This window comes from Solea solea, chromosome 18 (assembly GCF_958295425.1).
Source record: "Solea solea chromosome 18, fSolSol10.1, whole genome shotgun sequence".
In the NCBI taxonomy this organism is placed as follows: domain Eukaryota; kingdom Metazoa; phylum Chordata; class Actinopteri; order Pleuronectiformes; family Soleidae; genus Solea; species Solea solea.
The window spans coordinates 18893841-18920021 of NC_081151.1; the positions used below are offsets into that span (position 1 = coordinate 18893841).

General features: G+C 42.0%; 6 protein-coding genes and 1 long non-coding RNA gene across 9 annotated transcripts; 4 read left to right on the forward strand and 3 right to left on the reverse strand.

Annotated features, from left to right (window-relative positions):
- Positions 1 to 115: 115 nt before the first annotated feature.
- Positions 116 to 2232, forward strand: serpina10b (serpin peptidase inhibitor, clade A (alpha-1 antiproteinase, antitrypsin), member 10b). The gene is made up of 5 exons (XM_058615382.1): positions 116 to 218; positions 403 to 1025; positions 1098 to 1371; positions 1523 to 1670; positions 1757 to 2232. The coding sequence occupies exons 2-5, from the start codon at positions 425 to 427 to the stop codon at positions 1946 to 1948; spliced, it is 1215 nt and encodes a 404-aa protein (XP_058471365.1). The 5' UTR covers positions 116 to 218; positions 403 to 424; the 3' UTR covers positions 1949 to 2232.
- Positions 2233 to 2535: 303 nt separating this feature from the next.
- On the forward strand, positions 2536 to 7101 carry ddx24 (DEAD (Asp-Glu-Ala-Asp) box helicase 24). Its single transcript, XM_058615381.1, has 9 exons — positions 2536 to 2638; positions 2821 to 3680; positions 3788 to 4261; positions 4352 to 4505; positions 5114 to 5626; positions 5834 to 5909; positions 6159 to 6347; positions 6441 to 6570; positions 6661 to 7101. Exons 2-9 carry the CDS (start codon positions 2825 to 2827, stop codon positions 6927 to 6929), a joined length of 2661 nt encoding a protein of 886 aa, XP_058471364.1. The 5' UTR covers positions 2536 to 2638; positions 2821 to 2824; the 3' UTR covers positions 6930 to 7101.
- Positions 7102 to 7172: 71 nt separating this feature from the next.
- On the reverse strand, positions 7173 to 8866 carry LOC131444763 (ubiquitin thioesterase OTUB2-like). The gene is made up of 6 exons (XM_058615387.1): positions 8746 to 8866; positions 8594 to 8674; positions 8395 to 8513; positions 8102 to 8186; positions 7483 to 7674; positions 7173 to 7379 (listed from the first exon to the last, which is right to left on the reverse strand). Exons 2-6 carry the CDS (start codon positions 8672 to 8674, stop codon positions 7173 to 7175), a joined length of 684 nt encoding a protein of 227 aa, XP_058471370.1. The 5' UTR covers positions 8746 to 8866.
- A 797-nt stretch (positions 8867 to 9663) lies between these two features.
- Positions 9664 to 13300, reverse strand: si:ch1073-416d2.4 (coiled-coil domain-containing protein 42 homolog). Its single transcript, XM_058615383.1, has 9 exons — positions 12834 to 13300; positions 12677 to 12722; positions 11857 to 12033; positions 11600 to 11757; positions 11401 to 11483; positions 11157 to 11329; positions 10955 to 11065; positions 10116 to 10232; positions 9664 to 10018 (listed from the first exon to the last, which is right to left on the reverse strand). The coding sequence occupies exons 1-9, from the start codon at positions 12941 to 12943 to the stop codon at positions 9833 to 9835; spliced, it is 1161 nt and encodes a 386-aa protein (XP_058471366.1). The 5' UTR covers positions 12944 to 13300; the 3' UTR covers positions 9664 to 9832.
- Positions 9698 to 14291, forward strand: LOC131444764 (uncharacterized). The gene is made up of 3 exons (XR_009233770.1): positions 9698 to 9791; positions 9937 to 10052; positions 14208 to 14291. It is a non-coding gene; the product is annotated as an uncharacterized LOC131444764 (long non-coding RNA).
- A 356-nt stretch (positions 14292 to 14647) lies between these two features.
- On the forward strand, positions 14648 to 21496 carry LOC131444629 (ankyrin repeat and SOCS box protein 2-like). Of its 3 annotated transcripts, XM_058615149.1 has the most exons (9): positions 14648 to 14856; positions 15689 to 15852; positions 18399 to 18568; positions 19489 to 19644; positions 19718 to 19963; positions 20049 to 20220; positions 20303 to 20888; positions 20969 to 21122; positions 21231 to 21496. In XM_058615149.1, exons 2-9 carry the CDS (start codon positions 15740 to 15742, stop codon positions 21359 to 21361), a joined length of 1728 nt encoding a protein of 575 aa, XP_058471132.1. In that variant the 5' UTR covers positions 14648 to 14856; positions 15689 to 15739; the 3' UTR covers positions 21362 to 21496. The 3 variants fall into 3 exon arrangements, with proteins under 3 accessions (XP_058471132.1, XP_058471133.1, XP_058471131.1); XM_058615150.1 differs by lacking the exon at positions 14648 to 14856 and having other exon boundaries at positions 15666 to 15852; XM_058615148.1 differs by lacking the exons at positions 14648 to 14856; positions 15689 to 15852 and adding an exon at positions 17789 to 18239.
- A 467-nt stretch (positions 21497 to 21963) lies between these two features.
- Positions 21964 to 23114, reverse strand: LOC131444630 (protein FAM181A-like). The gene is made up of 2 exons (XM_058615151.1): positions 23027 to 23114; positions 21964 to 22908 (listed from the first exon to the last, which is right to left on the reverse strand). The coding sequence occupies exon 2, from the start codon at positions 22850 to 22852 to the stop codon at positions 22070 to 22072; it is 783 nt and encodes a 260-aa protein (XP_058471134.1). The 5' UTR covers positions 22853 to 22908; positions 23027 to 23114; the 3' UTR covers positions 21964 to 22069.
- Positions 23115 to 26181: the final 3067 nt, after the last annotated feature.

Below are 26181 nucleotides of genomic sequence, written 5' to 3' on the forward strand. Positions count from 1 at the left end.
ACACCTGAGGAAATGGCTGCTGGGCATTGGGCCCATCGGTGGCTCTCATGTGACATCACATTTGAAAAAAGAATGTTCAATAAACAGTTGTGACTCCATCAGGATCAACACAGCAGCCTGTATGTTGTAGTTAATGTATAACGCTCAGAGCACACTTGCACTTTGTCTCCCCAAATAACAGATGGACCTTTCAGACACAGTCTTTTCAAAGCTGGATAGTAAGTATGCTAGTTAGTTAATTTTGGGAGAGTGAATTTAAATTGACAACTTTCTGTTTCATTTACTGTTTTTACTGTGATGTTTTGACGGTTGTATGTATTGGGAAACTACACTATGCAAAACATAATGTTAGTAAATTGGGCATTTCCACTTTTATTACATCTGCATATTTTTGTGTTTCAGGTTCTTCGCCCCGGCTGGAGTTATGGCGTTACATAAAATGATGGGCTTTACTTTAATTCTAACCCAAATGTGCTTTCTCATCCCTATTATCCAAGCACAGCTTCCAAGTGCCACTATCTCCGATCTTTCCTTCAAAAATATGGACTTTGCCATGAACCTTTACAGAAAAATATCCAGTTACCATGACAAGAACATCTTTTTCTCACCCCTGAGCATTTCTACCAGTTTCGCTGCTCTCTTAATGGCTTCTGATGGCGTCACCCGCGAGGAATTACTCAAGGGTCTCAACCTGGAGCAGCTGGAGATTGCTAACCAGCCCGAACTTGTCCCCAAACTTTTCCAACTCCTTCATGAGAACATCACACGGAACGGATCGCTGACACTGGATCAAGCCATGGCCCTCTTTGTGCACCAGCAATTTGAGGTGGAAAAGGAATTCGAAAGCCAGATCAAGATGTTCTTCGATGCGGACATCCAACCTGTAGACTTTTCAGACACAAAAGCAAGTGTCCGCTTCATCAACAATTACGTCAGACAAAAGACTGAAGACAAAGTGATAGAGCTGATTTCTAGCCTGGACGATATGACTCAGCTCATGTTAATCAACACAATTTTCTTCCAGGGTAAGATGAATCACTCTTGTGTATTTTAGATCTTCAGAATAAAGAATAAAGAAGTATTTCTATTTTTCACAGGAGGTTGGCAGATGCCTTTCAACCCCAACTTCACTGCGAGCGCCCCCTTCTACATTAACAACTACAACATTGCGCAAGTGCCGATGATGTTAAGAGAAGATAAGTTCTACACGATGGAAGATATTCCTCTCGGAGCCAAAGTGCTGAAGCTTCCATATAAGGAAGGTGTGTCCATGCTCATCCTGCTGCCCAACAAAGGCATGGACTACACTGTCGTTGATGATGAGATCACTGCCAGCAGGTTCCTCAGATGGATCAGTAAGCTGCAGAAAACGTAAGTATGTGTGTGTGCATTTCACCTTCTACATCCTGTTGTGTTTTATTATTTTCCTCCAAGCATCTGCCAGAACCTGTGCATGTTATTATTATCAAACTCCTTACAACAATAGATACTGTCTTCTTAACACGTTCAATCATGTTCTTAGCAAAATAGAAGTCGTCATGCCCAAATTTAAGATGGAGCAGTCGTATTCCCTGCACAAACTTCTACCAGATATGGGAATGGCCAGTGTCTTCAGTAATTCAGCCAATTTGACAAAGCTGAGTAAGGACGGAGGCATCAAAGTGTCAGAGGTTGGTTTTAATTGTACATACCTACATGATTAGTAACGCCATACAGTGACTTAAAAGACGGTGACCTTTGTCTCAAACGTAAACAGGTGCTGCACAAGGCCGTGATTGAGGTGGATGAGACTGGCACCACTGCAGCTGCTACCACAACCATCGGCATCACTTCGTATTCCCTACCCAGGACCTTCACCATCAACAGGCCGTTTTTCTTCTTCATTTATCACGAGGACACAAACTGTCTGCTGTTCATGGGCAGGGTGATCGACCCGACCAAAAATTAGCAGCTCATGAGTGCTTTCGTGTGACGTTATTGTGTTGATGTAGACCTCTTAAAGGCTTGATGGTTTGAAATGCTTGTTTTGGTCAGGTCTCTAAAATAGACGTGATAAATGTAATGTAAACACACATACATACTGACGTGTGCAACTTTTTTCATTTCATGAAGTCTGTTTGTTATTGATGAGTAAATGAATACATGACCGTGAGAGAAGCCTTGCATATATACATAAACGGGTTGCCAGTTTGTGAAAAATCTGTGAATAATAAACTAATATACTCAAATGCACTGTTGCACAGCCTTTGCCTTTTTCCTCCCACTGCAGGGCACTGACTCATTTACCTCTGACCTTCTGGAATCAAAGCTGTATTGCTTCATTATGCCTGTGTTGGTGTTGCTCATGAATGAAATAATTTTGTAGTCCTGCAGAAATGATGGTTTATATATTATTCGTAACCATGAACTGGCGAGAAGGGTGTTGACAAACGGGTTATTAAACAATTTAATGTCCATGTCGATTTAAAAAAACGCCATCCGCGTGGTTGAAAATGGATACCAGTGACCACTGTTCCTGCGCTCTCGACAAATAAAGTTTTTTCAAATCACGTGACCGACTCTGTCATGGCGGCGTCCTCGTGAAGTGCGTGGTTGCTGTCAGTCATATTTTACCGTTTGAACGTCGCATAAACTCAAGGTAAGACGTTTATTTGGTGTTCTATGGTTATTTATAATGTTTACAAGTTGCGCATAATTGTTCAAGGTTCACGTTTTTATGGCTAAATCAACCTGCATGATATCTTCAGCAAAGTGACACGCGAGCACGAGCGTTTCGAAAACTTTGTTTTGGTGTAACTCGGTCATTTTTGTGTGTTGTAGGAAAATGAAAACTAAAAACGTCAAACCCCAAAACAGGCGCCCGTCGTCCGGGCCGCAGAAACGGGCTAAACGCGGTATCAGTGTGAAAGGTAAATGGAAAGCTATCGAGCTCGACCCCGGTATCTTCTCCGAGGAGGGCCTGGAGGGTCTGGTGTGTTTTGAAGAGCTCACAAATTACAAATTGGTAGACGCTGAAAAGGATGCGAGCAATGCAACGAAAGAGCTAACGAAAAAGGAGGAGAGGAAAAAAAAGAAGACAAAGAAAAGGAAGGCGAGCGAGGAAGAACAGGCTGATGAGTGTCCTGTCGTGGAGAGCAAGGAGGGAGGGGAAACATCTGAACCCGCTAAAAAGAAGAAGAAGAAGAAAAAGAAGAAACAACCTGCAAAGGAAGCAGTGCAACAAGACCCAATTTCTGCAGAAGTGACAGAGAAAGACGTGGCTGCTGAAGAGGAGGAAAGAGAAGGTGAACCAGCCAAAGATGACGCCAAACAAAATGCCCTGTCCAATAAAGCAAAGAAGATCAACAAAAGGCAGAAAAAGAAACAGAAGCAGCAGATAGAACATGCTGCAGATGTGGAGCCTTCATTGGAACTTCAGGCTCTGGAAGAAGTGAAATCCTCTGAAGACAATGTGGCAGTCCCTCCTAAAAAGCTAAAGCAAATAAACAACTGGACAAATGCAGCACACGCTAGTTGTGTCAAAAATACTGATGTGGGTGCATGGAAGGACCTGTTTGTTCCCTCCCCTGTCCTAAAGGCACTCAGCAACCTTGGATTTGGGTCACCTACACCAGTCCAAGCCCTGGCATTACCTCCGGCTATCAGGGATCGTATGGATATACTGGGGGCAGCTGAAACAGGTAATATGATGCTCTGTATCTGTCACATTTAAGGTCAAAGCTTTTTTTTTTTTTTTCGCCCTATAAATAAACTTAATATGAGATTAATGTGAGCACTGTCATTGCAGGAAGTGGTAAGACACTGGCTTTTGGCATTCCAATGATCCATAACATACTGGAGTGGAAAAAGGGCTCCGATAAACCTGTTGATGAGAAAAATGAATCGCCCACGATTGTGGAGAGTTTGTATTTACCAACTTTAAAGTCTGAACTTACTGCTGAATCCATATCAGAAGAGGATGAGGAGGTCAACATTGAGGCTGTGGATCAAGGTGTCTCAGATGAAGACCAAGGTGTCTCAGATGAAGACCAAGGTGTCTCAGAAGAAGACAACAGTGAGGACGATGAGCATGAAGATGAGGATGAAAGACTTGGATGCGTTCAAGTAATCAATGATGCGGAATTTGACTTCGACGACGACGCTGCTGAAGAAAAACTTGCTGGTGGTCAAAATCAGCCTCTGCTTGGACTGGTCCTCACTCCCACCAGGGAGCTGGCTGTTCAGGTTAAACATCACATTGATGCTGTTGCAAAATTCACAGGTAAGTCAGTCAACCATGTTGGGTCAGGGGTCCTCATCCGCTTTGAATGTTGTGCATGTGAAGATACTCAGTGGCATTTCTGTACTGTAGATATCAAAACGGCGATAGTGGTGGGAGGAATGGCAGCAGAGAAACAGAGGAGGATGCTGAAGCGCAGACCAGAGATTGTTATTGCTACTCCAGGACGTCTGTGGGACTTGATCAAGGAGAGGAATCCACATCTGCTCAACCTCAGGCAGCTCAGGTAAGTCCCAGTTTCAATCTTTGTACAGTTCAATACAATGGGGACCGTTAAAGCAGTTAAACACTAACTGTGGGATAATTAATGACAATAGGCTTTAGGTGGCTGTGGGTTAAGTAGGTTGAATCAGTGTCCGTTATCAGTTGTTGATAATCTTTACAACACATTTTAAGTTGGTCATTTTCCAAGTTTAGGATAGACCTTTTTGTCAAACGCTCTGTAATAACTGGCCCACTCATTGGCTCAAAGTAGTATATCAAAAATATCCATGAAATTGGCAAATAAATAAACAAACGGCAAAATGTTTCCTGAAAGCTAAACGGACACCACAGACGGTTTAATTGGTTTATTTTGACAACCTTGCAGAATTCAGCCAGATCTCAGTAGAAGTGTTTGTCCTCATTATTTGGGTTCTTGGTTGACTTTGTAGACTTGTTGATCACCTGTGTAGTTCTGGCAGTTCCCTTGGTTGTATTCACATTCGTACAAAATATACAATGAAGTCAGGGGGAAACCTTACACTAAATATGTTATATATGAAAAAGCAGTGTGAGGGGATGGTCCAAAGATCAGGATTGTCACATTTACGTTGTGGGGTTGTTGCTCTGCAGGTGTCTGGTAATTGATGAAGCCGATCGCATGGTGGAAAGAGGCCACTTTGCAGAGCTGGATAATCTGCTGGAGATGCTGAATGCCGAGAACTTCAATCCCATGAGGCAAACATTTGTGTTCTCCGCCACACTGACCATGGCTCGCACCCTGCCCACTCGCCTCCTGCAGAAGAAGAAGAAACATCTCGACCAGAGGAACAAACTGGAAATTCTCATGGAGAAAGTGGGGATCAAGACCAAACCCAAAATCATCGACCTGACCAGGAAAGAGGCCACAGTGGAAACACTGATAGAAACGCAGCTCCACTGTCAGAAAGAGGAGAAGGACTTCTACCTTTATTACTTCTTGCTCCAGTACCCGGGGCGAACCATGGTATTTGCCAACAGCATAGACTGTATCAAGAGACTGAACTCACTGCTGGTTATTCTGGACTGCACTCCACTGCCTATGCATGCCAACATGCACCAGACACAACGCCTCAAAAACCTGGAAAGGTTTGCTGAGAGGGAGAGGTGAGTCACGTCTGTATTTGTGCAGTGTAGCTTGACAATACTTAGTTGAAGTTGTATACATTCTCCATAAAACACATTTTTAAGTTTTTGTTATATGCTGTAACCGTGAGATAAAACGCAGAAAGACGCACACTATTGTTTCTATTTCATACGCTGTGTTCCACCTTTAATCCTGCTCTTTATTTAACTATGTCACTTCATTTACAGGTGTGTTCTGCTGACTACTGATGTTGCTGCAAGAGGACTGGATATCCCCAATGTTCAGCATGTTATTCACTATCAGGTGAGGTTTTAAAACTTAAAATAAGTTTGAATTATTTTTGACTCCGTTGGTTCAGTTTGGATACATGGGCATTGTTAAGCGCTAAAAGCAACACTACTGTTTATACAACACCAAGCCATAGTGTAGGATACTATTAATGTCATTCCAAAGTATGTTGTTTTTATTGTTTTAAAATGGAAAAATATCAATTGATTTGTTTAAAGACTAATGGTCCTAATTAATATGATTGTATGTAATGTTCTACTTCAGGTTCCAAGGACATCTGAGACTTATGTCCATCGAAGTGGCAGAACAGCGAGAGCTACCAAAGAGGGTCTCAGTTTTCTGCTGGTTGGCCCTGACGACCTGATTAACTTCAAAAAGATTTCCAATACCCTAGGGAAGGATGAGGAGCTTCCGACATTCCCCATAGAGAAGAAATGCATGGACGCAATCAAGGTGAGCTCCACTGGCAGTAGGTTTTAATGTTATTTTAAAAGATTATATGTTTAATTATTTATTTTTTTACTGTCGAGTGTTTTCCGTCCACAGGAGCGAGTAAATTTGGCCAGAAAGATTGAAAAGATTGAGTACCACAATAGCAGAGAGAAGCAGCACAACTCCTGGTTCAAAAAAGCAGCAGAAGCTTTAGAGGTGGACCTGGATGATGATGTTTTACTCGGTAAGAGCAACATAATCATACCATGTACAAAAAAAATCTATTGTAAAATGTTCAATTTTAGACAGCTGATGATGCCATGTATGTTCACAGGCAGAGGAAGTGACGAGGACGCTGACAGAGATCAGCAAAGGATGGTAAAGGGCATGAAGATGCATTTGAAGCACTTGATCTCCCAGCCTGTGTTCAAGAATTCAATCAAGACTAGGTACCCCACTCAAATGGGGAAGCTCTCCCTGCCTCACATGCCCCGTGCAGGGATGGAAAGTGCCCTAACCAGGGTGTCGATGCAGCAGAAAAAACTGAAGTTAAAGAAAAATGTCCAAACACAGCAACATAAAAAGAAGCAGCAGCAGCAGTGACATGGTATTGAAGAAAAGTATGTTTAAAAAAAAGTCCATCTTTGACAAAAAATGTAACTGCTCATTACAATAATTGTAACTTTAAATCAAGTAGTTATTGAACAATGAGCAAAAACAATGTTGTGGAATCTCTGTACACTGATTTTATAAAAGAAAATCTGTTTTCACAAGAGTTTTGAAGCACAGCTGGGATTTATTCATCCAAAGTCCATATTCCTGAGTTGAGTCCCATTTCATCATTGGTTAGTGCTGAGGTCGTGGGTAGAGAATGTTGTAGTGTGCTTTTTGATAGAGGAGGTGCATGGAAGGTTCAGCTCCTTCTGGAATCACGTGGTGAGCCAACTGCTGCTCATCACTCTCCACAGAGACGACATGTATGCAAATGTCCAGGGCCTCTGAGAGAGCCAGAATGTCCACGTGGTCACACTCCATCGCCATAGCTTCTACTTCCTGGATGAAGAGAAAACAGACGTGACCAAATGCAATCGCTGTATCTTTGGCACATGATTGATTTACATTTTCTTTCACTAGATGGCAGCAACACTTCACTAACCTGGCGACAGTATGCATGTAGATTGGGCGCCTCCACAAAGTTGCGGAAAAAGTCTGCATGGTTTTGTAAGTACGCTGAAGTGAGCAGCCTGAGATACTGCACCACGCTGTCAGAGGTGGTCTTCTCATTGAAGAGCCTGAGCAACGTGTCTTCATGTTCATTCTCCTGGCACTGCTCGATCACGCTCACAACCTTCAGGAGCAAAACAAATCAGAAATGGATGTTATTACTATTTCATATGAACATTAATATTCAAAAATGCCACTTTCAGTTCTTTACATCTCGTGTGACCCAGGGACTCCAAACCAATGCCAGATTCTATTACTAATGATGTTAATGCTTGTTATATTTCACATCAAAAGTTACTCTTGTGATCCACTGACCCTTAACCCCAAACACCACGAACAGGACAAACTCAAATGTCAATGAAGCTGTTCAAAAAGAGTTTGAATGAACCTGTATATACATTTGAAAACAGAAAATGTGGATTTGTGCTATTTGTCTTGGGTGATAACATATATTTACAGGAACTTATTGATGAACTCAAGAGAAAGTCCTGGATTCTGGAGTAGGGTGTTAAAACATTGGTGAGGTTATTGCAGAAAAGGGAATTGTTTACTGTGTCCAGGTGGTGGTTGAAGGCGCTCTCATCAAATCCCGCAGACGACAGGACTTGGCCACTTTTAATTATTTTATCCTTGAATCTGAAATTGAAGAAAAAAAATCAAAACAAACCTTTATTTACCCACATAGTAATTAATTCACATCCTAACAAAATAGTGACTTTGGTATAATTTGTCTTTCTTGTTTCGATGATAACTCAAGATTGTGTCACTATTTTGATATATGTGGTTAACCAGTGTAACATCCTGTGTGACTTGTGTTTAAAGGGCAGTAATGATGGTGCCTGACCCCTGCAAAGCTCTGGTGTTGTGCAGGACTGTCTCCATGTGTGCGAAGCAGAAGGCTCTGTAGAAGCAATTCCCATCGCCGCGCACTGTCCTCACAGAGGAAAACTGGCCGCTTAAATCCTGACAAAGAACAGCAAAATGTGATTAAATCTGCTCGTTATACCCGCAGTAAACCACACCAGCCCCGAAAAGCAGCCTACTTTAAGCTTGACATCCGGGCTTTGGTCTGGAAACAGCGAGCAGATGTCCTCTCTCTCTGAGACAAAGCAGACATCCTCCATCTGTCCACAACAAACACGTTTTTTTACTCCTCAGCGAAAACAACAACTTTGAAAACAGACAGACGACGTACCTTCACATTCCCACAGCATGAAAGCACTGTAAGAAAACGTCATTAGAGTTGAGTAAGCAACGCGACATGCGTCAACACGGTGTGAAGACGCAGCGTTTCACTTTTATTTCCATTTTCTGTAAACCGGATGTTTGCGGGTACCACGTGCTTCTGTTAAAGCGACAGTACAGGATTATCTATGTTCCTTGTTTCCGACCAATGTTGTTGAAAACGTCACAGTCGTCGCAGTAGCAGTGGAATGTGAACCTAACTCAACTGGGGAACCTAAAAGTATTAGTAAATGACATACACAAATACGTGTAAAATGTTTAATTTACGTGGTTTGCCCCTGTAATTGTATGACCTAGATAATTGGTGACTGCTGCCTGCAATTATAGAGCCCTTACACAACCTGTTTTTTACAGAATTGCAGTGAGAGAACTCGGATTCAATATATTTTTCATGCAGATTTGGGGATTGGGCACTAAACTGATAGTAGGTGGGAGGGTGAGAGTGGATGGTTGTTTATCCAGAGTGTATCCACCCCTTTGTCAGCTGAGATTGGCTCCCTCATGTGGAGGAAGAAGCAGAACAAAATGAAGATAATCCATTCATTATGACCAAAAGAAAAGCACTTTATTTTGAAAATATTTATGAAAACTGAAGTGCTTACATTTATTAGACCATCACTCAAAGCCACAGCAGCCCCAAATTAACACAATTGGTAATTATAAAATTAATTCATTTGATTTTCTGTAATGGTTAATACAGCTTAAATATACTTATTGTTATCTATTCATTGTATTATTTACCTGATTAAAATGTCAAATTATAGTTGTTTACTTGTTAAATCCTGAACAGAAAAGTTAGTTTTAGTGATTGAATGTGATGCTTGATTCATTTCTGACTTCTCAGAGAAGACGCCCAGTGAGCCGGGTAGAAAAAGGTGAATTCAGTTTTATTTGCCAAATAAATATCAAAACGTTTTTACTTTTAAACACTTAAAAATCTATATTTTTTCCTTTTTATGACCGGTGGACTAATAAATGTGTTATCAACAACATTCTGTAAGTATAGAAACATGCTAATACATTGTACACGTTCTACATCAACCTATCGTCTCGCTCTTTCTACTGACTTTACTCGAGCTTTTTGTTAGTGTTTTGCCGCTAATGCTTTTCATTGATGTCCTCTCTCTTTTGTCCATTAAAGCTGTCCTGCTGGTCATCGCGGACCCGGACTCCATCAGTCGTCTCGCTCTCCTCTCCGTGTCTGCCTTGTCCAGAATGTACTCCTGGAATCGAGACCTCTTGTTACTGGAACATCAGGTAAATGGCTAATAATAATAACAACAATAATAATAAAACAAAAGTCATCTGTAAGGAAACTACCTTCACCATGTCCATCATTGTCAGTACGTTCATGTTTTCCAGAGGTCCAAATGTTGGTAGATAACATTGCTCTGCGAGGTTGTTGATGGCCATAAGCAAGCTTCCCACTTCCTCAATCTGTAGATCATGCACATGTGACAGTATTTCAATCTGAAAGTTAGCCGAGGGTTATCTCACCTCATAATCTGGACACCATACTTTCCAAGGTTATGCTAGTTGACGAAAACCAACGAAATAACGAAAACTAAAATTGAAAAAACATGTTCGTGAACTGAAATAAGAAGAAAAATTTGAGTTTAAATAAAAACTAACTGAAACCGAATTGTGTGTTTATAACTAACTGACTAACTAAAATTGTAGCGAAAATGTGCTTAGTTTTTGTCTTGTAGATTTATTTCATACATAATCCTTTACGTTTACAATTTGTTTTTGTTGACAATGTGGGACATAAGGCTATGCAAGTCAAACATAATATGTGTTATGTAGTATTTATTATTATTTATGTTCTGTTCATATGTGTCTTTAGTCTTTGTCTTTGTTTTTGCTTTTCACACTAACTTCATTTTGCACTAAAGGTTAATTCCTTGTAGATTGTTATGTTAAATTCAGAGACGTTTTTTTCATCTATCCTCATACATTTTTAAAATGGCATCCTCAGGGTTTGTATGACACAATACTGATGACCTTTTTGCGTCTTGCTCCTGGCAAATACTCATTATTACAAAAAACTGAAACTAACACTAAAAACTAATTTACTACTAACTAACTAACTCCTTTTAAAAACCTAATAGACTTAATAAAAACTAATGAAAAACCCCAACCTATTATAATCTCAATACCTTCTCTCTGGACAGGCCTTGCACCATCAGCAGGTTCACCTCTGCCTGCTTGTTCTTCTCCTTGAGCATTTCTAACTCGCTCTGGAGTTCCGACAGTTCTTTGTTCACCATCTGCAACAACCATGCAAACACAGCAGCAGCAGCAGCAGCTCAAAACATTGTCCGTTGGACTTTGTTGAGTGAACTATCTGAAATATCTGACCAGTTTCTTGATGCTGTGCTCCTGCTTCATGGTGTGCAGCCGTCGCTGGTCCTCCTCCACCTGCTCCTCCAGGTGCCCCAGGCGTTGCAGCAGCTCCCGGTTGGTGACGGACAGCGTTTCGTGGCGTTGAATAATGGGCATAACCGTAGATTCAGAGCCATTATCGAAGTGAGCTGAAACAGATTGGGCAGTCATTGCCAGCGTGTGATTGACTCAAAATAAAAAGAGTCCATTTAAAACTTACTGTGAGGGAAGTACTCTAGTGTCTTCATCAGGTAGTCCTCATAGATTTTATGTTTTGCCATTCTGTCCTTTAAAGCTTGCTGTCTGTGAATTAACATATCGTAATACTGAAGTTAAAGTGACCTAACGTGACCCCACGTAAAGGCCCTGTACACCAGGGAAGTATACCAGGGCCTTTAGGCTTCGATTTACTTTCTCACCTCGTTCGAAGTTGTTTCAGCTGTTCCGTCAGATCTTCGATCTCCCTCTGCTTCGAAATGTTCTGATCCCGCGCGGCTTCGTACTTCGTCATCGCTCTCTGTCGCTTCATTTCATTTTCAGACACGAACCTCTCGAATTTCATCGCCCTTTCTTTTGTCTGGGTCAACATACGAGGGGCGTCAGTGTTGAGGCCTCTTAACGTCGTTCACTGGAATCAAGTCTGGGTGACGGAGCACACGTTAAACATTTGACTCACCTGCTGGTATTTTATCTCCAGTTCAGATTTCCTCTGAGTTAAATCAGCCACGCAGCTCTTGAACTCCTGCCGTCTGAGGGCAAGAAGCTCGTCCACCTCCTCCAACTCTGCCCGTTTCTTCAAAACAAGGGTCTTTTGCAAAGTGTTCACTCCTGCCTCAAGGAGTCTGCTGGAAGTCTATAAACACACAGAAACTGAAACTACTTCACTCTGTCTATATATAATTAATATTAATGTTTAGGTTGAACAAAAGAAGAAGAAAATTAAAACAATTACGTACAAAACTACATTGCATTAATCCAATAGAAAAGGTGAGCAGAGGTGGAAAGTAATGAATTACATGTACGTGCGTGGCTGTAATTGAGTAGGTTTTTTGTGTACTTTTGAAAAGTTGTAATTTTACGTTTAACCGTATGTTTTAAATCACATCTGTTACCTGAATTTAAGAAATAAATAAATCACGCACAGAAACTTTGGCAGGTGAATTGATGCTAATTAAGGTCCTTGAGTGAGAAAGATTTAAGCATTTGTGACCTTTGACCCATTTTGACTGATACATTATGTGTTTACATATTTTATTTCATGTGAGATTTGTGTCCCTTTGTCCTTTTTGCACGACACAAGAAAGAACCCCCAACCTTGTTAAAAAAGTAACTAAGTAACTTTTACTCTGATTTTAAACAAGCTACTTAGACTACTTTTACTTGTACTAAAGTAAAATATTATCAAAATAGTGGTACTTTTACTTATATTATTAATATACCTCTGAAGGTGAGGCATACATGTCAGTATTGTTGCGTCCTGTTCGTTAATGTCTCACCTCTGTAACAACTGGTATGTGATTGACATCTCTGTCCTGTTCAGGTCTGAGGAGACAAATTATTGTCAGTAACAAAGTCAAAAGTGAAATATATCAATGGATAATATGCTCTCAGATTATATGAGATTACCTCAGAGTAAACTGTAGGCCTACCTACCTTGTTGTGTCCTCTGCCTGTGTCACAAAAACGTTGCGTATTCTGTTGTGCACGTTGAGTTTCAGACGGGGGTCTTTGCTCTCTAAGAAAGGAGGAGATGAGGTCGTCATGTTTTGTTTGTTGTTGTTGTTTTTGTGAAGTGGATGTCCTTGGATCCTGGTGATTCCAAAAAAAAAACACACAAAAAAAACAACAACGTTCGATTTCGACTTCCACGTTCGATCCAAGGTCTTTACCGGATGTTTTCCTGGATTTGTGTGTCGGTTGCTTTGGTAACCAACAGGGGACTACGGAGAATGCGCCGGAATCGTTTCCCCGTTGTCATGGCAACCCCCTGAGGTGGCGGTTCCGCGTTGCCGAGTGAATGAGCGGCATAGAAATTAGATCGTTAAGACCGAGTATACAGAGGAGAGCACTCACTCCGTCCCGATTACTGAGAACCAAATAAACAATGAAGCATTGTCGAAATCCTGCAAGTGTGCAGACTTATACTTAACTATAACTGTATATTATATAGCTACACATTACTGGTAATGTTAATATTATATTCATTCGTCCCTCTCTGAGGGTCAGAGGTGATGAAGATAATGGTGATAATTGTTAAAAGAGTACCACTATTCTGATAATATTTTAACTTAAGTACAAGGTAAGTAAAAAAAAAAGTAGCTTGTTTAAAATCAGAGTAAAAGTTACTTTTTTAACAAGGTTGGGGGTTCTTTCTTGTGTCGTGCAAAAAGGACAAAGGGACACAATCTCACGTGAATTGTTTTTAATTAAAGGCAAACCTTTACAAAATAAAATATGTAAACACATAATGTCAACATTTGTTTACTCCGTAACGGATGTGATTTAAAACATTTTAAAAGTACAGTAACTTCCAAAAAAACATACTTACAATTTTTTAAAATTGCTTTAAAAAGTACAATTACCTACTCAATTACAGTTACATGAGTAAATGTAATTCAATACTTTCCACCCGTGGTGAAATGCTGCTGGTCTCTCTCTTCTTCTCTTTCCACTCCTTGTAAATGTGATGTTTTGTCTGTGATCTGCTGACGTTTGTCCCATTTTTCCTCCTGTACTTAAGGCTTTTATTTGTGGAGTTGTTCCTCATTCGGTGTGAGACTGCCCTTTAAAGGCAAATTTTGTTTGTGATGTTGGGCTATATAATTAAAATTGACTTGAACAGTGAGGTATATTCCTTTACTTTACTTTACTTTACTTTATTCAAAATTTGACTTTATAAAAGTGGAGTAAAAACTGGTAACGTGCATGTTATCATCATTGTGCCTCAACTCAAACCGCACAGCCAGCTTTAAAATAAAACAAAAACTTAATAAGTTTAAATTATATGTGATTTCATGTGTGTTACAGCTTTGTTTCAGGTTTGCATCGTGTTAGCCTGTTGAACCATGGTTGGTTTCCCCACTGGTGGTGATGTCCCAAAATGATGAGATGTGATGTAAGTACTGAGAAATGTTCCCTTTTTATTGAAAACAGTAACAATTTAAAAACATTAAGTTTACAAACCCTTTTCTTAACATACATTTGTACATTTATACTGGAAAGTTCAGGTTTAACTTATTATATAACTGTTATTTTCTCTTTCTGGCAAGATGATGAATGCTTCATTAATCACTGATGTTAACCAAAATTGTCTGCTGTAAAACTATTAAAAGGCTTCAACAAGTGGACTCAAAGTATGAGTCATCTTTCATGACATATTCAAATAACCAAACATGTCTTGAGTAAAAAAAAAAAAACCACAACTCTTGACAAATATGGCAACAGCCCCGGGTTACAGTCTTATCTTCCTCCACCTGTAAATAGAAATGCTGAAGGACGAGTCCTGTTCAAATGCAGGAAGACATTTTTTTCTTCCCCACAAACACTTTTGAAGAAGTGATTGTGAAACGAGTGAGCTGTCACTGTTGTGGTTGTCTGAAAAGCACACGTTTGCACTTCATCGTGACAGAGGAACATCAGACCCTGTGGTTCTGTGGATCAGCAACGTTGTCACAAGGTGAGTTTAAAGCTGTACTGAGTGACTTTTGAAATATGACCGTGCCTTACATTCAAACATTGTCAAATGACATGACTCTCTGTCAGTGTGTTTACGTGCATGTTAAAAGTCCAATTTTAGTCGGACTAAGACAAAATTTCTGTTTTCTTAATGTCATGTAAACACGTTAGTCCGACTAAAGAGCTTGTCTTAGTCTGACTAACATTACCTGGATAATGCAATTCATAGTCTGATTACTCCTTAGTCGGACTCGAGTCAGACTTCTGCGCATGCACCTTAGTCGGACTATGGCTGTAGCCAGATTAAACTGTGCAGGTAAACGTACTGAGTGTTCCTCAGTATAGCTGTGTCTGTGGTGACACAGAGTGATGACTTTTACAATAGTTACTTGAGACAGCAGTGAACTTTAGGCCATGGAATTATCCCAGGTTCTCTGAAACATAAGCGACAATTTTTTTTGGCACTACAGTATGTGTGTGTGCATTTAAACTTTGTTTAAAATGTCATACTAATGATAGTGTGACAGATAAACTGTGTTATTGTCATGCCAACGTTCTGCTGCTTAAATCTCTGCAACACATCACCTCACTTCAGTGTTGCCTCCGGAGCAGCAAAGTCAAGTTGAAGCAAACAGAGTTGAACATGCCCTTAAAAGGCATCTCTCCCCGTAGCCTTAGCCGCTGCTCTCTGGTGTCTGCTGGTGCAGATTTGAGCTCTTTCAGATTGATCTTTAATTCATGCTGTATGTGTGTATTATACTGCAGTTATCTTCTCATGTTTCTCTATCTGGGGCAAAATCAAATCTGACCCTGTTTCTGGACTGTGACAGCAGATCACTGCCGGATGTGGGGTCCTCGGAGTGGACAGCAAATCTTCTTCTGTGATGCTCGCTCTTGGGAGACCCAGGTCTCTTTACCAGAGACTGTGCAGTGATATGAAAGACGGACTCTGCTCGCTGAGTCTCCACACTCCGGCCGCAGCAGTGAACCTCCTCAGGTGAGATGAAAAGTTTTTATGAAGCGCCTATTGTATTATAATGCACATGCCCATGGAAATACAGATTTGTTTAATATGTAAATACACTTGTATGTTGATGTGATGCTCATATTTCATACTATTTTTTTGTATAATTTATTCTTGAATTGTATATGGTGCTGATTAATGCTTAATTCATCATCAACAGAACCTGAAAACACAAAAAAGTTGAGTTGTGTATTTGCTGAATTTGATTTTATCTTGTATATTTTCCTTCAAGTAATGAATTTATTTCTAGAACTTAAAAATTTCACAGCCGTCACTGCTTGTAACTGAGCCGTACCGGTCAAAACTACTGCTATTATTTCTTTATTTCCAGTAAACAGCATGTTCCCTGTTGGTGAATGATTGGCTCACTGTGAGTGTGAAGTTACACGGCAGCTTTAAGTCCTTAGTTCCTAAAATGTCAGACAAATGAAGCTTGTGGGCTGTGACCCAGAGGTCGTGAACTTAATTAAGTGTGTCACTGTGCCCATGTGACTTTGCAGACACTAGATAATGTCTGATTATCCGTCTTAAAGAGACAGTGATATTCTCTTCTGCAGCCATTTGGTGCAAATGATGCAAAAAAAATGAAAATATCAATTCACTACTGCCCTGAAAAGCATTCATTTTGAAGCCCTGAAAGAAAATGATTCCCTTTAAGTCATAGCCCACTTTATTTATTTATTATTTTATTATTGTTTTGGGTTGTGAGAATTTGCGTTGCTGTGAGAACTTGAGTGGTGTCCTTGCTTTTTTTATTGACGTATAGAGGGTTGTCGTTTTCCTTGTATTATCGGTTTATCTTGCTGGAGTGGCTCGACTTAAGATATTTAATTTTAGTTTGAGTGGTTACCATGAACCAAACTTCTCACAGTCCTGTACCCCTTCAGACATTTGACCTAAAGCCATGTACCCCCTACTCCTCCTACTCACCGAACTCTACTGGAAATTGAAATTGACTGTATGTTCATTTATATGCCAATTTCAAAATGTAATCAGGCTGTTTGCAAATCTTGTTTTTGTGTGTTTTATTCTTTGCAATACCCCCTACATCACTTTGCGTACCCCAGTTTGCTTGCCCCTGATCATTAGGGGGCCCCAACAGTGTGTGGAGACAAACACCCCCCCAACATTTTAACATATTTGTAAGAACCATGTCTCGTTTTTTTTATAATTGTCAAATGTTCCTCCAACCACTAGGGGGGGTTGTATTTATGTATTCATGTAAAAACAATACCTACCAGCAGGCAGTAGTGCCACAGTACAGCACTGATGCTGTGTTCACACCGGACGCGACGTAAATTCATCGAGTGACAACTTTACACACTAAGTCACGTGTACAGACGCAATATACGGGCCGGAGTTCCCGAATTTGACGGTGAAACTCGTCACATTGTGTCTGGCTCTGTGTGGTGTTGTGAAACCACACAAGACGCACAACAGAGAGTACATACAATGCTTTGGTTGATGGTGAAAAGAAATGCCCTTACTTCTGTTTAAATTTCGGCGACTTTGGGCCAAGCATTGCATCACAAAATGATCCCAAAATGACAAACGGCGTTTGGTGTGAACACAGCGTGAGTTGCTACGTTATAATATTAATGAAATCTAGATATCTTTATATATATAGTTAGATTTTAAGATTTGCTCATTTAGTGCACATTTGCACATCAAAGTAAATCACTTTTGTGATTTTACTGCCCTCTATGGTTAAAAAAATAGTGACACTGGTTTTGTCTAAATAAACCAGCTGTCATTAATGTAATTTATAGTGTTACAGTTGTATCAATAATAGTGAAGCACTGGCTACTCTGTGTGTGTGTGTGGGGGGGGGGGGGGGGGGGGCTTGGGGCCACATAAAGGCTAGAAACGGCCTTGAGCCAAAGTAATATGTCTTTGTTTATTGTTTTTCTTTGACAGTAAACTCATTCTTATACAGCTCCTCTTTAAAAGTAGAGGGTTTTAATAAGCAGCGGTTGAACTGAAGGCGTTTCGTGCAGCGACAGTCGTATCTCCACGGTTCAGCCTTATCTCCGCGTGTCCGACTCTCATGACATATATGGATAAAGCCGTCACTCTGTCGCTTCACGATACAGTCCCAAAATAATCTGAGCAGCACAGCTGAGCCGCCGCGCAGCTCCAACCACCAACACCACCAACACCACCGTCACCGCCGCGCTGCGTGGACACAAACACCGCCGTGATATACAGTATCTGCCACCGGCAATAATGACCAAATTCTGCTATTCCGAATACTTAAATCAGTTCCGTAATGCTGGAGGTAAATGTGATGAGGTTCTGCCGCGACGGCGAGCAGAGACACGGCGTGGAGACAGTCACAGGGACGTAACGTCACAGCCACAGTGAGTCTCTGTTGTGTATATGTATGTGTGTGTGTGTGTGTGACCTACATATAATTTTTTATTTTATTTTTAAAAAACCACATCCGTGAAGTACTGCTGCTGCTTTCTGTCTTGAATTACTGCACATAATAACATTTTTATGTGTCTGCCTTTAAAAAGGGACGATGACCCGGTGGTCTCGGCCATCAGGAGAGGAGATGAGGAGGCTGTAAATGACCTGGCCAAGTCTGCTCCTCGCAGTCTGCTGAGGGAGAACAAAGATGGATGGATACCTTTGCATGATGCCGCCTACTGTGGCCTGGCCGCCTGCCTGAACACGCTGCTGAGCGGTAATGACTGAGCCTTTATCGCCGCAGACATTTGCACATGTTCAGCTCAATTCATGCAAGTCTCAGGACACTGGGGCTGAAAGTGGGGAGAAGCTAAATGGGACTCAGCCATCATTAATTTGATTGTTTACACCTGTGCTTTTCCTGTCATTGGGTCTAGGGCTAAACAATTCATCAGAATTTTATCGAAATCGCAATATTTTACATTATTAGCACAAATATCACACAGTAACAATTTTAAATGTGTTTTTTTTTTCAAATGAAAATGAGAATAATGATGTTCCTTGAATTCCTGTCAAAATAATCACAATTAGATCATTAGCTCTGATTGGGTCTCAATTCAAATTCTGACTGTTCTGTTTTCACAGGAAAAGCACAGGTGTTACTGATTATATTAAGGATGGTTGATTATCTTCTCAAACTGAAGAAGCTAAATGGGACTCAGCCATCATTAATTTGATTGTTTACACCTGTGCTTTTCCTGTCATTGGGTCTAGGGCTGAACAATTCATCAGAATTTGATCGAAATCACAATATTTTTACATTAATTATTTGCACAAATATCACACAGTAACCATTTTAAATGTGTTTTTTTTTCAAATGAAAATGAGAATAATTGCTAATTAGATAATTAGCCCTGATTGGGTCTCAAATAAAATTCTGACTGCTCTGTTTTCACAGGAAAAGCACAGGTGATACTGATTATATTAACGATGGTTAATTATCTTCTCAAACTGAAGAAGCTAAATGGAACTCAGCCATCATTCCTGTGAGTTTTCCTGTCAAAATGGCTGCTGTGCAAAGGTCAAAATAAGAACATTGATATAACTACAGAGTTACACGTTCTTAAAATGCTCAAATACACTGGTTTGTGTGTGTGTGTGTGTGTGTGTGTGTGTGTGTGTGTTTTTCTTTTCCAGTCCATCCAGGCTCAGTAGACAAGCGTACTTTACAGGAGCAGACAGCCTTGCTGCTCGCTGTGTCTTGTGAACATTTGTCATGTGTGCGACGCCTGCTGGAGGCCGGCGCTGACCCTGACATCAGCAACAAGAACAAAGAAACCCCTTTGTACAAAGGTACAGCTGTGAAACCAATCAAGCAACAAAAACGGTCGTGTATCAGCCAATAACCTGGTCTGTGTCTCCGTAGCCTGTGAGTTGGAGAACGTGGACGCGGTGAGTGTCCTCCTTTCATATGGTGCCACTGTGAACCAGCGATGTGGTCAGGGCTGGACAGCTCTCCATGAGGCCGTGTTGAAAAACAACACAGAGATCTGTGAGATGCTTCTAAGAGCCGGGGCTACAATCAATCCGCCAAACACCTTCAGCATCACACCGCTCACTGTAGCAGCTCAGCACGGACACATGAGGGCACTGTGTTACCTGATTGGGAAAGGTACCTTTTTTTTTTTTTTTTACCACTTCTCCTGTCCTAATGTGTTTTACTCTTTTGATGCCATGTAAAGAATGTTCCTCTGCAGGTGCGGATGTGAACATGCAGACATGTGACGGGATCACGGCCTTGCACGAGGCCAGTAAAAACGGCCACAAGGACATCGTAGCAGTGCTGTTGACGAAAAATGCAGACGCCAACAAACCCACCAGCTCAGGACTGCTGCCTCTGCACGTCGCCGCCCAGCACGGACACCACGAGTAAGCCCAATTATTTAACAGGGGAAACATTGTCTGTTTAAACGTGAGTTGTTGCCATTAACGTCGTAAACTCTGCGTGCAGGATCGTGTCCCTGCTCGTCTCGGTGACGAGTCGAGCCAGGCTGCGACACTGTTGGGTCAGCCCCCTGCACCTGGCAGCAGAGCACAACAGACACACTGTGGCAGCTGTGCTGCTGAAGACAGGTGCGGATGTAAACGGCACACTGGCCCCCTGTCACTCCGTCCGGTATGCTGACCGACGCGCGACAGCCCTCTACTTTGCCGTCGCCAGCCGCAGCACCAGGACAGCAGAGGTGCTGCTGAACGCCGGCGCCAGTGTCAGCCTGGACCCAGTGAGTCCTCTGCTCATGGCTGTGAGACACGGGTGCGCCTCGACCGTGTCTCTCCTGCTGCAGAGGGGGGCTGATGTCAACGCCACAGTCCCGTCTGTTAGTACGACGTTCCCTGCTGTCGTTGCACTCTGCACAGACAATCTGCCTTTACTCAAATGCCTTCTGGACCATGGCTGTGATGCCTCCTCCTGCTTTACCTGCACACATGGCAACGCCCCTCACCCAGCGCCTGGAGAACTAAACACAGGACATGTTTTGCAGAACGACACCACGCTTTCTTTAAACTGCTGTGAGACGACAGAGAGAGCAAGACAGGTTTGAAGAATAAACAAACAATAGCTAGACCTTGTATTCTCTTATTAAGTGATCCAACTTTTTTTGAATTTTCTCCTCAGTTCTGCGAGTGGATCTCATCCCCAGATCTGTGTGGAAAGGCAGGGCCGATCATAGAGCTGCTGCTGGAGCACGTCGCTCACGTTCAGCTGTGCAGCAGGATCACTGAGCTGCTGGACGGCCGGGAAGAATGGCGTGCCATTAAGAGGAAGTCGTGTGAGTTATGCAAACATGTCTCACACCTGCAGACAGACAGAGAGTGTTGCAATGTGGTGTTTCAAGAGACGACGAATGACGACATTTGTCTTCTCTTTTTGTTTATAGTGTTGCCTCGTCCACTGCTGCACCTCTGTATATTAGGGATTAGGACCCAAATGGGGAGAGACGGACTGAAACGTCTCACAAGTCTACCTCTGCCAGACAGGATGATTCGATACCTGAGCCTGGCTGACTGACATTAAGGTGAACGTGGAGCAATACGGCATCACAGATGTGGCTAAATTTATCTTTTTGTGATTTATTTTTTGATACCTTGAATCTTTTCATGGTCCCCTCAAAGCATTCTCTATGTATAAAATATTTATTTCTTATGTCATGTCTTTATTCGTTTCTCTTTTCAAAGAGGCCTTCAGTGAAAGGTAAAAAAAAAGAATTATCTTAATGCCCAAGGGATTTGTTGAGGGAGTTGAATCATTTATTTCAAAATAAAAGCAACCGTTTCATCAAACATGACTTTGACAAACAAACTAAACCAAAACAATTTATGTCCCACATTCTATTCTCAGAGTTTGAAAGAGGAAACTAAAACAGGATGCTCTCATTCATTTGCATGGCTTCTTCCTACCTTAAAAAGAACAGTCAATGCCTGTCGAAACCTAAAAGTAGAAACATTTGGACTTACTGTCAGTGAGCAGACACTGGCACTGACGTCAGTCTGGAAAGTGAAAGTGATTAAGTTCTTCGGCAAGTGCAATTTAGTCCTGTAGACTTAAGCAAATAACGCATAAACGAAGCATTCCAATAAGTGCTTGAGGAAGTGTTGAGATGCTGAAAGAGGAAGAGGAGGATGTTGCGTGTGTGTGTGTGTGTGTGTGTGGAGCGCACACAGTGACAACCGTCAGTCATATTAACACGTGTCTGTGTTCACGTGGCGGCTTCACGCATTAAATGAATCCAAACACACTGAAGATGGGCGACTGCACGGTGGCTTTGGTCGGTATGGGTTTGACCACCACGTGCGTGTGGATTTTCTGCCCATAAGGAAGCTCCGGTCCTTCTGTCTCAGTCCCTGACGCCTTGCTCCACAGTCCCAGTGGCGGATGTGGGACAACAATGTGACTGTGGAGGACCTGGTGTCCGTGGTACTGGAAGGGACAGCAGCCGCACACGCTCACACAGTGGTGAGAGGTCATATCCAGTTTAAACGTGTCTTTGTCCGCAGAGATGCGCCGGCTGGACGCAGACAGTGCGGCCTTTGCGTCGTCGCCACTGCTCCTTTTCCTCTTTTCGTTCTCACCTCCCTCAGATGTCCCCGCAGGAGCCTTTTTCAGTCCTAAATGTGAGCGCTCCCTCTTAGACGGGGTCAACTTGGGTTCCTCCCAGAATGAGGCTGGGAGCTGGCGTTTCCTCATCGGCACCTGGTCCACGGCGCTCTCAACGTTCTCCACGTCTTGCGCGTCCGAGACGGCCTTCTCTGCGACCTTGCCGTGTTGGTGTGCAGTCCCCGCGGGTCTGCCGCATCCGTACTCCGCAGGCCTGTGGTGCGCGTGGCATCTCGGCACCCTGGAGTATCTCTGAGAGAAGCGTTTCAGTTGTTTCTGCAGATATTTCCTGTGATCCACGGAGCGTCTGCACGGAGCCGACTTGTCCAGCGCCGCCTTGATGTCACTGGACGCCAGATTCACAAAATTCAGCAGCGTTTTGACCTCACAGTCTGCATTTGCCATTTTGTCAAGAACTCAAATCAGTCCATGTTAGAGTTTGTAGTTCGGCATTAAATCATCTGAAGGGAAATAAAAAAAAAAAGTTAGATTGTGCGTAATTGTGCGCGGTAGGAGTTGCGCGTTCAAATCTAAACTGAAATGGATGCACCTGTTCCACAGTAATAACCATTTACTCACCACTTGCGGATGAAGTCAGCCTTTGACGCAGCAGTCCGAGCACAGACTTCTCTCCAGGCTGCAGTTGGAGCACTCCAACATGTTGAATGAATATAAACTCCTTGTAGTTATGGTGCTTTCCTTGAACCAATCAGCGACCCCAGGCTCCTCACAATGCACCCCAATCAGCCTAAAAAGCGCCCCGGTATCGAATTCTTCACCATTGCAAATTGTTGTCATGGAGATTTGTTAAAAGCCGCTGAGTGGATGCGATATTTCTCCTACACGGTGTTTTCTGTGGCGTGGCCAAATATTTATTTAATCCTGAGTGGGAATGAATCGGAATGAATTCTGCGGGAATATGCTGGCTGATTTTACTCTGGCACTGTTAAAGTTTCTTCTTCTTCTTTTTTTTTTTTACATATATACTCATCATTCCCTCCCCAAGGGTGATGTCAGCTGTAGGACTCGGTCGGTGAGGGGGGGGGATCTAAAGACTGCATAACCATGGAAAGGGGCTTGAGCGCTCAAGAATCTTGTCTTTCTGTTTGCCCCCTCAATCGAGCGACACAAAGGCTGAATTACTCATTCAAACCTCGCGGGACAAAGGGAAAGGAGCTGGATAGCACTCCTGCATTTGTAGTCAAACATTTAGAGACTTAAATCGAGTCGTCATGAAGGAGAAAGAGTCGGACAAAGCCCATAGAATTGCCATCAGCAAACATTTTCCTGTGTCATATTATGGGGTCTCCATGGCTCCCTCTGGCCCGCGGACAATAGCACAAGTTTGCACACTCGAATACTGTCACCCTGCCAACGGCAACAAGGGCCCAAAACAGGACAATCCCCAGAGAAAGCACGGGCTCCGCGGGGAAGGTTGCAATAGAGGAGGAAGAAGAGGGGTGGAGTTGTGAAATGCTAATTGAGCTTCATCCCCTTATTGAAGTGGAAAGGAGAGTACTACCTATCCCTGTCCCATTGAAGCGCAGCGTCACTGGAATGAGACGTGAGGATGCTGATGTGTGTGTGTCTGGTCAATAACACCTAACCAAGGCCTGTGTGCACTCTGTGCAGCCATCAAAAGACTGCATGCGTAATGAATCACTCCTGTGCCAGGACACTCACTTTATATAGATATATACGTATATATATATGAAATCATGATGAGTCTGCATGAACGCTGCAGGCCATTTGTTCAGAGTGAAGGGCAGACTTCATGATTGATTGCCTCATTCACTCAGTTTGGGGTTGTCTGAGGAGAGTCCTGCCAGTCTATATGTGCCCGGTTGCTCTATCTTTTAAGGCCGTGCATCACTCTTGTTCTGGAGAGGCAAAGGGACCCCATTGTCCTCCCCTCTTCTTCTTCCCCTTCACCTCTCTGTTCAGCTGAAAAGGCCAATTAACAATGGGGCTCTCCCTCCCCTGGCCTGTCACCCCACTCCCCGAGCTTTTGAAGTGGGGGAGAATGAGGAGCGGGAGAAAGGGAGAGACGCATAAAGGCATCCATAAATCCCACACTGTGTTGCTGTTCTTGTACCAGAACAGGTGGACGGCATGGTTGTCAGTCAGTGCTCAGATAACGTGGCGTGTCGAGGCTCTGGGGAAAAACAATCAATCAACTGACATTTGTTCACTCATTTCAAAAACATATACACCTGCACTGACTGTTGCACATGCATACAGCACTTAAAGCAAACTGCAGCTACAAAGTGTTGAGTGTTATAAAGTGATTTTACACCGCGCTGAACCCGAATCATCCCCTACTTTGTTTACATACTGTAATATAAATCTATTCACAGGCCCTCTGGAGCTCTGTGTAGTATAACTCTGAAATCTGACTCTGTCTCTTCTGCCTCCTTTGGAGACGCTGCCAGTGATACTTCCATTAGTGGAACTTTCTGTAGCAAGAATGGGCTTCTTTTTTTTCCCCTCCCCTGTCCCTGTATCACATCTTTGTTCAGAAATAGCAACAGCAAGATAAGATAATACTGAATTGATGCCCAGGAGGTGCATCCAGTTGTTACAGCACCTCACGAAGCAGACCAGACAAAGATGTACAAGAGCGATAAAGGAGAGCAGGAGAGCTGGACACCCAACCATACATCAAAATTAGATAAATATAGGGTGGTGCAGATCCATAGCAGTAGCAGAGCATCAGCATTTATACTTCACTTACAACACAAGTGCTAGTTTTTATTTCACTGCACTTTAGAAACAAACAAATACATACTAAAATTCAAGTCTGCCTATAAGTGATTCCCACATCTTCTACATGTATATGTACATATTTGAAGGCAATATTAAAACTGTATATTTTATCTACATAGCACATTTTACTATAGTTGCCTGTGTGTGGTCATGAATATGCGAGCAGTTATTTGTACACTCAGTACATCACAATTAGGTGTAATAATCATTCATCGTCAGTGTATTTCATTAACATTGTCATATAGATGTTAATTCATTGGCACTTAATGGGATAATGTCATCATCAATAACTGTTAATTCATCACCGGGTGAGGCGGCTGAGTGAATGAGACACTTTTCCCTGCATCAATCATCTTCCCTGCAAACAGAGAGGAAGATATCGTGTGATATCGAGTATATGGTGCACAAATGTCACCACAGTTTTTTTTTTTTTAAAGTGCAAAAGGATCATTTTATGTCTGTTTTTAATGAAATGATTCAGTTGAAAGTTGGTCTTGTGTGAGATAGTCGATGCAAACCTGGCATCATAAAATAAAACTCTTTTACAGGTGCCATTTTCATCATGAAATAGTCTGTGAGTAGCATTTTAATATTGCATGCACTCTCCTGTATTTTCTGATCGTATTATGGTCGATAAAACGAGATATAAACATCCAATTTTAGACTTTTTACAGACAATTTGGACAGGAGAGGGAGAGAAGGTTACAGATGAATTGTTGTTTTTCTTCTTCTATTCTCTTGACTTTAAGGTTGAATTGTTACAAACAAACATGTAAAGTTTAAAATCATCCATTTGCTCCCATAATCTAAATGCCATGTGCTGCCTTGTCCACTAGATGGCAATCTACCTCCACTGTGATATATATATAAAAAAACAACAGCTGGCCTGTTACCATAAAGAAGAAATCCAAATAAAGATAATTGCAGATGGGTTAATGTTTCTCTGAACATTTATATTCTTCATTTGA